This window comes from Aethina tumida, chromosome 5 (assembly GCF_024364675.1).
Source record: "Aethina tumida isolate Nest 87 chromosome 5, icAetTumi1.1, whole genome shotgun sequence".
NCBI lineage: Eukaryota > Metazoa > Arthropoda > Insecta > Coleoptera > Nitidulidae > Aethina > Aethina tumida.
The window spans coordinates 10,217,573-10,231,797 of NC_065439.1; the positions used below are offsets into that span (position 1 = coordinate 10,217,573).

A 14,225-nucleotide genomic window follows, 5' to 3' on the forward strand; every position below is an offset into this window, starting at 1 on the left:
TTACACTACTATTAAGACAAAAGATAGCTTCATCAGAGAAAACAGCATAGTTTAATTTTTTCTTTTTTAGAATTATTTAAATTATTTCTTTACAAATTTCGATTCTTCTATTAAATTCCTCTGAAAAAAGTTCTTTCAGGAAAAAATACTTTTCCCAATGTAAAATCTACCACACAGAATGTCCTGTTCAAAAGTTACTGTTAAAAGTATTATCTTTTAGACTCGTCTTTCTATTAAATGAGCTATCGTGAGGAAAGTTTTTAAAATCTTAATAAAACACAAAAGGCTAGCTAAAATTTCATGTTCTCACATTTATTTTGGTAAATTCTGCTTATCTAATATTTAAAGGAATGATCGATCACGGTGATCCTTATTATATAAATGACAAATCTCAGCATAGATTCTTTTCCGATCGCCATAACCGGTCATCATTAGAATCTCAATTCTTTCTTGTCCACTTAAATAAATTAAATGAAATAACTCAACATGGACTTTTTAATTCACAAAACTTCTTCACATTATCATAAAACTGGTTTAGCAATATCCTAAAAAAGTAAAAATAAAAAAAAACTTGCACAAAAACGTAATTTCAGTATTTGGTCTTTTGAAATAATAAAAATAATATTAATAACAATTTTAATACAATACAATAAAAATGTGATTATCTTAACACGACTATTTATTGATTCCTCACTTTAGCCTATCAGCCTTTTATTCTAAATTCACGTTTACAGACTTATTTTGGTTTCGAAGTGTTTACCAACACTTCGGTGGCAGAAGATTCAGCGAAACCCAGGTAATCAAATTCATTTGAAAGCTGCGAGATACCATCAGACACTTGAAGAAGATTCAACTTGTCCGTTTCTTTAGATGTTTTTGGTCCTTTATGCAGGCGCTGAGTATTATTATCCTTTTCCGGTACGTGAATCAAGGATTTTTCTTTATCTTCGTCTACCATTTGAAGGTTTGGTACTCCGGGACGTTCCTTCCTCTCGTAAATCTTCACAACGTGTCCTTCTTTTGTTGCGTTGTTTTTCACTCGCACCGGTTTTTGTCTTTCCAGCTTTTCAGGTGTTTCTTCGTGGATTCGCACCTTCTTCCGTTCTTTATGGTTGTGCGGTCTGCTCGGTAACGATTCTGCCGACGCATGTTTCTTGTGATGGTAATGTCGCTTTTCTACAAGCGTTTCAGCAGATCCATGTTTTATATATTGCAAGTGGTTGTTTTTCTCTTCACGGATTTCGTGATGTTGATGTTTCTGAAGCTTTGAACTCAAATGATCCACTTGCAGTTGCAGACATAAATTCTCGTAAATTAGGCAGCTGTTCTCTTTCACGATCTGAAATAAAACTTGATTTGACAACTTTCTTTTAGTTATTTACTGTAGTTTACCTGTAGATATTTTTTACTGCTGGTTGTTGTACTTAAAGAAAGTTTACTTTGAGCCATTTCTTCCATTTCATTGGTCAACTTTTCAATCTTCCCCTTCAGATCAGCTACTACCTAAAGCAATGCAAAAAATAAAACATTTCTATTAAATCACCACTAACCTTCTCATAATCTTCTTGCAACTTTTTGTATTCGTTTCTAAGACATGTTTTAGTATTTTTCATTCTTAAATATTTTATGGACAAATTATAGTTCGCCTCCATTGTTTCCTTAAGTTTTTCCTTTAATTGCTCAATTGAATCTTTATATTCTTGAATCGTTTTCTCTCCTGTAACCAATGTTGAGACGCTACAACTTTGCTTGAGCTTTTTCAATTCGTTCATCTCTTGACAGTACATCTCCTTCTCCTTATAGTAAAAAATACGTTCATCCTCCAATTGTTGTGCAATACTGGTATTGGATCGTTTCTGTTTCAGCAAGTCCTGGCTAATTTTTTCCTTGTCCCTCAGTAGTTTGGCAATAACCAATTCCTTATGTTCGGAGTCCCGTTGCAGGACATCAAGAGATGCTTTCAGATTGTCCACTTGCTCCTTGAGACTCTCCATTTCCTGCGTAATATCCGATTCCGCTTCGTCCTTCATTTCCGACTCCGAACTTTGTGATTTGCATTCAACAAAGGTGTGCGATGAAATGGAGGATTTCGACAGGATTTTCCTGCAACGGACGGTCAGAAGGGTTGATTAGATTGTTTCGGAACGTTACCTAACCAATTTCTTTGGTCCTGTCAACTTATTCAATACGTTTTTCATTAAAACTACCGTGGATATTATTACACTGTTTCGTTTTATATTACGTCCCAAAAGTCATCACATTAAAGTTTCTAAATTTTGTCAAAAAAAAAACAGTTTTTAAGGTAATTATGAGCAGCAGATCGTTCAAAAAAACGTCAACAAAACGTAGTTTTGACAATCAGTTATTGAGTGGCATACCTGTGAGTAAACTGTTGGTTTTTCTGGGGGTAATAATAGCAAGGATCGCGCAGAAATTCCGAACCCATGTAACAGGATTATATATCGTTTCTAATGTTGGATAATGTTAATTTAATGCCGGGATTTTTATGCATTTTGTCATGTGTCAAATGAGTAATAAAATGACTATAAAATATTTAAATATTTATTTAATAAATTACAGGCTAATTACTAATTATATTAGTGGTTACACAGAGTGACACACTAATATAAATAGATCAACATAAATGACTACGTTTAACAACAACAAATTCATTTAAATTCTCTAATTTGTTATTAATTTTTTTAAAGCCATATAAGAAGTGTTTGCGTTATTTTCTAAAATATAAATTTCCATCTTAATCTTAATCTAAATCTATTGGCAGTTTTCAGTGTATTATATTAAATTTTAATAGTTTAATTTCAAAATATATGTTTATTTAATTGATTTCTAAAATAGGAATCTACGTGTCTATATGTAAACCATTTTTTGATTACAAAGCTTCATATACATTAGGTATTATAAATGAATTTCAAATTGAGGTATATCAGATTTGTTTTTGGATTAAACCATTCCAATCTATTATAGCAATAGACTTTTTGTATCTGTATTAAATTCTAAAAACCTTACTAAAATTATGACTAGTCTGTCAAGATTATATAAAAATTCAGGTTTCTTCAATCGTGCTGTGATTATTTAAAAATGTTACATGACGTAAGTATTTATCTTAATTGTTAAGAAGGTTTTACCGATATTGCACTTTTTCTTTTCAATATATTTTAAATAGTAGAAGACATATTTCAAAATTTTTGGTATGAGTTGAAAATGCGATGGACCAAATTTTTCATCCACCGCATTCCAATCAGATTTCTTGTAGTCCCGCAATAGAAAAAAAACTCGTCGATTCTTGCCACAAATGACTAAAGTAACCCGCCTCAATAGCGCACGTTCAGGACCTCGAAAGTTGTACTATCCGAATCGAAGTCGGAGTCCTCGTAGTCGTTGCGAACGTACGCGTTGCTGGTCCTGGCGATCGATGGCAGATAGACGTATGGTTTCTGCTATTCCTCTGTCAGCTGCCACAGCATAAGACTGGCGTCGGTACCGCCGACGGTCACTACGTTCCTATCGTTGAAAAGGAATCTTGCACACGCTACTGTACCACTGTACAGCTTTTCTTCGTTGTATTCTGCTTTTGGACTCAAACAAGGGAACCTAAAAAGTAAAGTGTTTAACAATGTAATGGATCTGAAATGACTTATTACCTGAAAAGTCTTATATAACCGTCAGTGTCTCCTGAAATCAGTAAATCGTGGGCAGCTGATCTACTTGCTGTACTGATTATAGAGGTCATTGGATAGAATCTGTTATTCCAGACACCTGATATACATATAAATGGTTAGATTTTGGAGAAAATATCTTTAACACAACGTACCTGCTACCATGAAACCTACTGTTGAATTATGAGTGTACCACTTGACGTCTTTCATGGCGATTGGACTCTTTTCTGGTGACAAAGACTTAACATCCCCTAAAATAATTGATTATTGATTGTGTAAAAACAAAATATTAGACATTACAGAATGAAAGATCATAATCGGCAGTGACGGTTTGCAGGAAGTTACTATCAGAGCTCCAATCCATCTGCATTAACGGTTGTGATCCACGAATCTTGTTCGACTTCTTATACGAGAACCCATCTCTACTCACTCTAAACAAGTATATACTTCCATTTTGTGAAGCAATAGCTATCAAATCTCCAGCTATTTATAACAAAAAAGTCATAAATAAATTACAATTAACAAAAAAAAAAAAAATATGAAACTTACTGGGATTGAATCCAACACAGTTCAGCGGTGACCCACAAACTCTAATGGTATTCACAGAAACCCCAGTTTCGGTATTGATAATAATCAAGTGTCCTTCAGTGCTGCCAGCAGCCAAAGCAACTCCAAATGGATGGAAGGCCAATGAGACGCATTCAAATGGTACTTGCGTGGTCCAAATGAGTTTGTTTTTTCGCCAGAGAGCGATGTTTTTATCGTGCCCAGCCGTGGCGAATACTTCATCATCAGGATGGACGGCAAGGCCCCAAAGTTGTCTTCCATGCCCGAAAACGACCTGGTTGAATCTGCGTTGAAGTGAACCTTCCAGGATGTTGTTTTTGGTGGTACCCACGTAAATGTTGCCGTCGTTTCTTCCCGGTCTTTGCGGGTAGATTGAGCGGACACCTCCAAACGTTTCAGGTAGCTGGAAGTATTAACAATAAATGTTTTTTGTTATGTAGTTTTTACAATGCTTTACTTTAGTGTCTGTTATTTTTTTGTAATTCTGTAACGAGTCCCATGCGGCAATTCTTCTATCTTTTTCGCCTCCGGATAGTAATGTTCCCTCTGATAGCATGATTAGGGCGCTTACTCCTTTGTTGTGAGCCTTAAAAACAACATAGATAGTAGTTTAAATTTCATATGAAAAAGAACCTAGCTCACTTCATATTCCATTCGAACAAAATAAGCACCATCAGCATCTACACTGTAAATCGTGATGAAACCATCACTGTCAGCTGTGATCACATCTCCATCTTGTTCGAACTGAAGGGATGTTATTAAAGTCCTCGAGGGCTGGAAATTTCATAAATATATTGTTACAATTTTGTTACAACATTTTTGTAGTGATGAATTTTAGTGACTGTTTCGACTTGGAGAAGCATTTTTTGAAAATTGTCTGCTGATGATGAAACATGGTTTTTGTTTGTAGTGTCTTTGAACATTCTAAAAGCTTAGTGTTTTTGAGTGGTTTGAATATTTTTGCCAAGCACATGTTTGATGTGAAACATTTAGTTACCGTTTTTATACTTATTTTAATGAGACATTAAAGAAATCTACAAATGTAAAAGAGTATTATTAATATTACGGTTTGCTTAAGTCTCTAGTTCACTCTATTTTGCTTTGCTTCAAATGCATTTGTGTACAAAACAGATGATAAAAAAGAGACTTAAATGTCGAAATACATACATAACCACATACCGGTTTGATAATGTCGGTGCGTTCGAAAAATCCATCTTTCCTCCTGTTCCAAAACGTCAAATGTCCCTTGCCATGTGTAATCATTAAGTTATCGTCCAAGGGATGGAAAACAGCCCCAGTCAGTTCCTCTTGTAACGTCTGCAATCGTATTAATTAACATGTTAATCGGCTTATGGCGTTGATAAGATTCCGTGGCACACAAATAAAAATATGTATAACATGCGAGCGTGACGTCGAATTGGGGGTGACACGACGCCGCCGTCGAAAAACTCTATTAAAATGCGGTTACGTGCCGCCAACAACCTCCTTTCGTGCATACTTTCACATTGCGAAAATCACTAAATGCACTTGCCACCAAAAACAAGAAGAACCGTCTTTGTTTAATAAATTTAAAGAAAAACATCCTCTTGGTTCCCGAAGTCGTTGAAACATCTATGGAAACATGAACAACATCCAGGGAACGTAAAAAAAGTATGAAATGCACGTGTAAAATTCAAATAAATTCGTAAAATGCGGAATATGAAATTGGACATATGAAAATCTGCATAAGTACAACGTTCGTGCCACCATTTGCATAACGACCTAAGGTGAAACGTTCGTTGCCCAAAAACCGCCTTGAACTCCTCCTGAATTATTAGCATTAATTGCTTCGTACTCACCGCAACTTTTCCCAGAAGATGACCCCATTGCCACTGCCAAACCGACAGGATGCTCTCTCTTCCTGCGTCTACAGCCAGAACATAACTTCCGCCGTTCTAAAATAATGAAAAATATTATTTTTTTAACATTTCATGTGATATAGTTACCAGTTGTGAGAAGGCAACTGCTGCAACTCCAACTTCGAACTCCCCCATGCCAAACACGTATAAAGTCTGAAGAGTTTCGGTGCTCCATATTCGGATGTGAGCCTGAGTTTTTCTGTTTCTTCCCGCTCTTTGGCCGGACGCTACCATTTCTCTCGAAGGGTGGAGGTCCATGCTTCAAAAACAAATAGTAATTACCAAGAATGACGCGAGGAATTAAATAGTTACCATTGAATATCTTCGGTGTGTCCGATATAGTGTCTTTGTGATTCTTCATCTCTGTCGTACATTACAGCAACCGCAGCCACGAAATAAAGCAGCTCTCCCGTCGGAAGAACCCATAAATTTTTCCTAGAATCCGTTCCTCTGTATCCGTATCTGAGTTTCGTTAAGGAAAAGTTTAATTACGAAAAACCTTGAAACCAATAAATATCTCGCACAGACTAAAAACACAATTTCATAAACGCAAACTATATTTAGTTGGTCAAGGAGCAGGCACAATCATTACTGACCGATTAAAACTGCTTTTGACACGCCTTTTTCCATTTAACCATTCAAATTGCAAGCCAACATGCACTTTTCACTTTCTCGCACTAAACATTTCTCTTCATCCGTCAAACCGTTTCGCATAAATCCAGATCTTTGATAAAAATGACTACATTAAATACCTCGATTAGATCTGATTGAATTATTGCATTGTAATTGTATGCAAATTTAATCTGAAAGGAAATATAATTACTTCGGTTTATAAATTACTGTCCGAGTTGAATGTTTGTTATTTAAAAGGATACACCCATTCCAACTGAAGTTTCTTTTCAGGTGGGCTATTATCCATTGGTGCGTGATGAATTGGTGGATAAAAAGTTCTTCTTAAGCCTTTTATGGTCACTCTTACTGGTTCTTCTTTCAGAACTTCTAATAAAGTATAATCTAAAACATTTTTGTCTTACTTGACTACTCTTTGTCTACTATATATTTGAAAAGAAGATGAAAGAAGGAAAGCTTTAAGTCTAAGAAGAGTTCTAACATATAGTAGATTCGATGGTTAACTAGAAAAAAAAATTCTATGTATGTTCTTACCATTGGTTCGTACGATTTCGCTTTCAGGCGCGTAAAGTGCTCGGGGGCGGCTCTTGCTCCTAGCTCTCCTCTGTTTGCTCAAATCTTCAACGATGGCCGTTTGGGGAGCGCGACCCCTCGCCCTCCGCACCGGTGACAACATAACGTTGCTCACCCCTCCGCCACCAACACTTCCCACTCCCAGATAAAATGTATCCACGTCCGCGAACTCGTTGCGCAGCTGCGAGAAGCTGCGAACCTCCTGTCCGGACACCGTGTACATTCTCTTCGCCCCGTTCATCTTTAAAACCTGTCCCAAATCCTCTAGTACTTCTTCGAACGGTTGTGACGTCCGGAGGTTCAGCAAAACTCGACACTAGAATCGTTGTTAGTTAACATTAAGTGATTCTGATGTTAAATGGTACCTGGACGGTGTGGTCCATGTTGTTGATGATCCTGATTACCCTTCCGGAACTCGGTTTGACATTACCGCCTCCGGGAGGTGGAACGTCGGTCTCCACTATCGAAGCTTTCCGACTCGTGGCCTTGCTCCAGCCTTGGCCTCCAGGGGCGGCGTACCAGATGCCGTTTTTCTTGCCGTAACTTGCCGCCTGTGATAGCAAAAATAAAAAAAAGTTATTCGATTTTCGTTAGGAAAGTTCATTAAGTTGTAATAAAGTAAATTGGCCCGTAAATGGCCGTTTATCCTTGAATATCAACTAGAATAATTATTCCTGGTTTATATATGCAGGGGGAAAATCGGAAAGAAATTACTGACACGAATACGCATGTAAATTTGTGTGTAACTGGCGTATAATGTACAATTGCGGCGTGATTTAAAAATTGCTAATTTGTCCTTTTACCAAGAATTATTTGTTGGTATGAATACTAATTATTTTAATATTTTACTATGCTTAAATTATAATTATAATCGTTACTAACTTTTTATTTAGTTTGAATTAGTCTGGATTGGATTAGGGTAGAAGAGTTAATTTAAGTTAAAATAAATTATAATTAATCATCTTAATACACAATTAACAAATTGAGTAATATTAATAATTTTATTAAAATCATTGTTTAATAAAATATTAATGAATGAGAAAAGTCGTAGTATAGGAAATGTAAAATAATTTGAAATATTATTAAATTATGTACTTAATAATATAATTTTTTTTATTAAAATGATTGTGATTAATAATTTTATTAAAATCATTGTTTTATAAAATATTAATGAATGAGAAAATGTCGTTGCTAATTTCTTTGGACGTTTAATTTTAGTTTAGTATAGGAAAATAAAAAAAATAATATTTTAAATTTAGTATAGAAAATATAAAATAATTTCAAATATTATTTGAAATAATGTACTTAATAATATGAATTTTTTATTAAAATGATTGTGATTGACAACGCATTAATAAGTGAAAAAAGTCATTGCTGATTTAATAATAATTAAATTATACTTATGAAGGATTTATGAAGCATGAAAGATTACAAGAGTGACAGAAAGCAGCAAACAACGACGCAACGATTGAAGCAATCGATAGAATATGAATCAAGAAACAATTAATAATCACCATGTTCGGTACGGAGACAACAGCGAAGGTGGTATCGTCATCAAACTCGAAATCTATCATTGGCGTTCCACTGTTCGAACAAATGCAACCGAAACCAACGACATGCAAAACAACAACCGAAACCGAAAAATGTGCAACCGTTTCGCCGCAAACGCGCCACAAGAATGGCAAGCGAAAGAAAAACGCTCCAGCAGATTTTCCGGCGCGATTAGCCAGTAACGTACGAACGTGGCGGGGCTGACCAAGGTCAGCTTTTCACGGGACCCCGAAGTTTCGAGTGTTTGGAGCGTGTCGTGACCCGGAGACCTGGGGATGAAATTTGGGACGGAACGACCCCGAAAAAAACCGATTCGCATTTGCATGTATGTGAAGCTGAACGATTTAATTGTTGTGTTGATTGTCGCTCGATTTATCGCTCGATTTTGTCAACCTACTGCCCTAAATTTCGACTATGTTAATTCGTTTATGCATATGTGGTATACATTTTTGATCTTAACTCGAATCAAAATATGTAAATTTCTTACAGGACTTTATTTTTGGGGTTTATGGGACAATTAAGCTCAACGTGGAATTTTTATTTAGTTACAGTTTAATGGTTGTTGATTATACTCACTTTTGATATAAAAATAACATTACAAAATATCATTATGTTTTAACATGAGAATATTTTTTATTTTCACTTTTTTTTAAATTTTTGTCTATTTAACTATTCAATTTTTACATTCACATTTAACAAGGACTCCGAGGATAGGATTTTCACATAGACAAAGACAAGAAACATTAACATATCAATAAAATTATACATTTCTTGGATATATATTAATTCAATTTTGTTTTATGTTTTTGACATGACACTGACAACGCTTAGACTGATTTTTTGAATCAAATATCGAATATTTAGTTTGTTGAAATTAGTACATGGTATACACACAAATTTAAATTTTTAATTATTAAATTTTGTTTTATATTATTGTTGTTCAGTTCTTTGTCATTTTTTATATTAATTTTAGAATAAATCTTAATTGACTCTAATTACTATATTATACGACTGAAGCAATAATAATATAATAAAAAGTCGTCATTGTTTTGTAAATCAATATAATTATATCGTGCCAATTTGCCAAGTAATAAATGTGAAAAATTGTTAAGAGGTGCGGCGTTCGTACTAATATATGTGCATAATAAAGTGCAACACATCCTCATAAATAAGAAAAATCAATTCCAGTGCACCACAGGAAACGAATAATTAGCAAACTGTGTGAAAAATATCATTTCCTATAAAACGTTTTATCCTTTATTGATTTTTAGTGTTTAGCAAAAGAAATCGAAAGTTCACATCAATCACAATTACGCTTTCGCTGCGATAATTCATAACGTTTTCTGTTCAATGAGCTTTTTATTGTGCGAGACTAAATCACGATTGTAAACAACGGAAAACTTGCATGTTTATCATGTGCTTTCATTTCTTTCCCGCGTATAGGAAGACAATGATTAGTTTAGATTGATATTTCTTTTTTAATCTTGAATCAAAATAATCAAGCAAAGATGTTGTAAAAATGTCGAATTCGCTCGTGTTTTATTCCTTAAAGTACATTTAATTGATTAGAAAACAACGTTTTAAAAGATACACTTACTCCTCAAGGTTAATGCCCACACTTCGATCCCTTTTAAGAGGTCAGTATCGTTCTTTACTTGTTTTTCATGCCAGATTAAAATAGAATCTGTTGTGTAAAATCTTAACAAACACAAATCTTTAAGTATAAATTTAAAAATTCAGAACTACTTCAAATAAAATTTTATAAAGAAAAAAGTAATAGAATTGAAACAACAATAAATAAATTAATTCAGTGCTTGACACAATTAATCTATGAAAAAATCATTTTTGAACAAGCACTCAATGGTAAGGCAACAAGGACTTCCACCTACCCCTTTTCAGGTAATATTTGAATAATATTTTGTAAAGAAAAAAGTAATCTAATTGAAACAACTGTTATAAAACGGGCAAATTTAAAATAGAGCAATTGTCCTTCGAATCAACAAATCTGTGACACATTTTCCAGTAGAAACCACTAACAACCTTCGCGTTAACATAAACGATCACATAAATAAATTAATTCAGCGACTGACACAATTAACCTATGAAAAAATCATTTTTGGACAAGGACTCAATGGAAAGGCAACAAGGACTTCCACCTACCCCTTTCCAGGTGATATTTGAATAATGTTGTCAGAGTGGTTTTATTTACCGTCACATTTAAAAGGTGCTCGTAAATATTTATGAGATTTTGTTTTATTTTTGCTTCCGTTACGTGCTAATTATCGTTTTTAATGGAAACTTCATTAAATTACGTACTGAGCATAAATCTCTTGATATTATAATGGAAAAAAAATGAATTTTTCAAACGCTTAATTAATGTATTTTTAATTGTTTGTATCAAAGGAAAAATATTTTTTATTTATGAGTTATAAAGTACATTATATCCCGATTTTAAAGAAATAATATTAATACTTTTTTATTTAGACGAATTTTATAATTAATGTTAAACTTTAAAAGTTAATAATTAATGTTAAACTTTAAAAGTTGAAATACAAAAGGTTGGTTGAATTTTTACGAAATTACATCTTGCTTTTAAGCATTTTCATTTGAATTGTTCTTTTACTTAAGATTTTAGTGAAGTTAAATTAAAATAAATTTACTGTACTATTACTAATGAAGATTTTTTCGTATTTTAAATAAATTTTTATTTATGTGATTGGAAGAATTAGTTTATAATCGTAAGTTTTTATAAGATTTTATAAGTTTGTCTAAGTAGCTTTATTAGGCTTTTGTTGTTTTTCCTGTGACATACATAAGTATATTTTTAATATTAGCATTGATATTTATGACATTATTAATTCAAGGCACAACATGCAAATTGTTATGGAGATTTTCGCATGTCGTTCTATATTACACCGCGTCGAAATAAATCGTGGAAAAAATAATCGCCACGAGGTCAAGAAATCAACCGAAAATTATGGTTTAAGTTCACATCTTTACTCTTTTATTATTATTATAAACGACAACTTATCATTTATGTGTGATTTATCAGCGGCCTGGTTTTGTTTCGACCTCGTGTTAACATAATAATTGTGAACAGGACAATATAAAATCCGATTCGATAAAATGAAACAAATAATAGAATGTAAAAAAATCAGGGAGGTAAAGTTTGAATATTCAAGAGTAAGAATGGACTGAACCGTACTCTTTGCATGTGGACGAGCCGAATCGATACTGTACACAAGTAAATACGGAACACTTGGCGAATTCACTTTCGTTCCTCGTGTGTGCCACACCGATTTTAAGAAGGCGGTCTGGAAAAATGCCGCAATTAACTTTACACAATATGTAGGTTAACATCAATGTTGCCTTTCATTTACTTAATTATTTTTAAACTCAACTCCATTTATTTTTCTAATGAGAGACTGGTTCATTTTTTATGTAAGTTGTAGATTTTTCCTGGCGCATTCACCATTTTACTTCACATTTTACTAATAATTTTAACTTCGCATATAATATTTTCTAATAATCATTTTAATGGTCTTTAATCATATTTATCGGACATGCGATTGAGCTTTCGATTTTTGGGAGCGGCCAATACCATTAAAATCTTGCACCAATACATTATTATTCCTTAGAACATTATTCCGAACATAAATAAACTAACATGAACATGAATATCATCTTTTATTAGAAATTTATAACATTTTTTCCTCATTGAAATTGTTTAACGCTTTCCTGTAACTGTATCAAAGACTGATTTTTGTGATTCATAAAGTTGATTTTAATGGAGGGAATGGCCTATTTTCCATGAGAGGGTGTCTAGTAGTAATATGTATTATAGATTGTGAACAGCTGATTAAGGGGTCAGTTGGCGATTCGGCACGTGACCTTGCTTACAACCGATAACTTTTATGCACGCACCTCGACTCTTTTATTTTTCTATAGCCACACAAGAAAAATAATAAAATTCGTAATTGTTCTAAAAATATTAACTTAACTAACTCAGTTAAAATTACTGTGTGTTGTATTTTTAATCATAGTTAGTTAAACCTTTTATATCAACAAAGTAATTAAACATTACATTTTTGACAAGTTGGACACACGATAAAAAGAAATAAATGGTGCTTTGTTTAATTATTTACAGCGTTAACAAAGAAAATGCAAGTCAATTACATTTTGTGTTTTAATATTTTAAATAATCAAGAAAAAACCTTATTCACAAGTATTAAAATGGATACATTGTTCAGCTATCATTGAAGTCACTATCATCGTATTTATCATCGTTTCCAATGACAACGAGACTCCCACTTTTAAAGGGTGTGTTTAACTAACTTATTACATTTTTCTCTCTCCCCCACATTATGTTTTAGTTGTTGTTCTTTTTTCATTGTTATTACAACCTGTTGCCAAATTCTACGTAATTTGAGTCTAGAGGAATAGCAAGCATGGGAAATAAACAATAGTTTGACGTGCAAAGATCATTATCGTGCTAAAACAAACCACGTGGAAGTAATTTTAAGGTTGAACTTACCTTGAAAGCTTTGTAGGAAGAAACGACGTAAGATGCACCATCCTCCAACTCGTCCAATCTGTACTTCCTGTCGCCATCCATGGAAAAAATATACCTGGCACCACGTGGAAGATCCATCCTCAGGGAGAGTTTATCCAGCAGCGACTCCAGACTCACAATGTCCCTTCCCGGCTTAAATCTGAACTCGATTCCGGGAAAGAAGGGATCGCCGTTCTTGTAGAACACCACTCGTCTAGCCTTCCAGTACGACAAGTTCGAGTACCTGGAGGCGGTGGCTTCTTGAGCGCGGCTCTTAGGTCTCGCCGGCGGCATCATGCTGGAAGCGTCGCTCGCGTTGTCCGGCATCGGTGGCGACGGCGGTCTCGACGCGTCCGCCCGTCTCCAGTAGCCGGCGTCCGCGTCGTCCTCGGAGTCCGGTGCGACGCCGTTGGCAGCGTCGTCTGCCGCCGCACTGCGCTGGTTCGTCGGTTTGTCGCCGCGAGGCGTTGGCGTGGACGCGTCCCGCTCTTCGGCGGCGCCGTCCGGTGTGGCCGGCCCGTCATCCGCTGCGGCGCCGCCGCCGTCCTCGTACTGCTGCATGCGGCTGTTCGCGCGAGACGGAGCCACCGACTGCAACAAGATGGGGAGCTTACAGGAAACTGTTTTCCTTGATTTAAATCAATCTCGTATGGACAAATTTTTACATTTGTAAGTTTTTAATAATATAAAATTTTCCTTCTAAACTTGGTCAAATAATAGACAATATTGTAATAAATACATAAATTTTCAAATAATTAAGAATCTTAAAATATTTCT

The 14,225-nt window shown here is 34.6% G+C and overlaps 2 protein-coding genes across 5 annotated transcripts; both read right to left on the reverse strand.

The window, feature by feature from the left end:
• Window positions 1-695: 695 nt before the first annotated feature.
• On the reverse strand, window positions 696-2,526 carry LOC109595946 (uncharacterized). Of its 3 annotated transcripts, none has more exons than XM_020011380.2 (4): window positions 2,379-2,526; window positions 1,551-2,103; window positions 1,393-1,503; window positions 696-1,339 (listed from the first exon to the last, which is right to left on the reverse strand). In XM_020011380.2, exons 1-4 carry the CDS (start codon window positions 2,444-2,446, stop codon window positions 737-739), a joined length of 1,335 nt encoding a protein of 444 aa, XP_019866939.1. In that variant the 5' UTR covers window positions 2,447-2,526; the 3' UTR covers window positions 696-736. The 3 variants fall into 3 exon arrangements, with proteins under 3 accessions (XP_019866939.1, XP_019866940.1, XP_019866942.1); XM_020011381.2 differs by lacking the exon at window positions 2,379-2,526 and adding an exon at window positions 2,152-2,328; XM_020011383.2 differs by lacking the exon at window positions 2,379-2,526 and adding an exon at window positions 2,157-2,292.
• A 22-nt stretch (window positions 2,527-2,548) lies between these two features.
• Window positions 2,549-13,847, reverse strand: LOC109595936 (echinoderm microtubule-associated protein-like CG42247). Of its 2 annotated transcripts, none has more exons than XM_020011370.2 (15): window positions 13,431-13,847; window positions 7,711-7,896; window positions 7,307-7,661; window positions 7,018-7,156; window positions 6,455-6,604; window positions 6,230-6,401; window positions 6,083-6,178; window positions 5,424-5,561; window positions 4,887-5,018; window positions 4,702-4,830; window positions 4,227-4,647; window positions 3,978-4,160; window positions 3,833-3,928; window positions 3,663-3,777; window positions 2,549-3,612 (listed from the first exon to the last, which is right to left on the reverse strand). In XM_020011370.2, exons 1-15 carry the CDS (start codon window positions 13,773-13,775, stop codon window positions 3,459-3,461), a joined length of 2,811 nt encoding a protein of 936 aa, XP_019866929.2. In that variant the 5' UTR covers window positions 13,776-13,847; the 3' UTR covers window positions 2,549-3,458. The 2 variants fall into 2 exon arrangements, with proteins under 2 accessions (XP_019866929.2, XP_049823774.1); XM_049967817.1 differs by lacking the exon at window positions 13,431-13,847 and adding an exon at window positions 9,473-9,556.
• Between the last annotated feature and the right edge of the window lie 378 nt (window positions 13,848-14,225).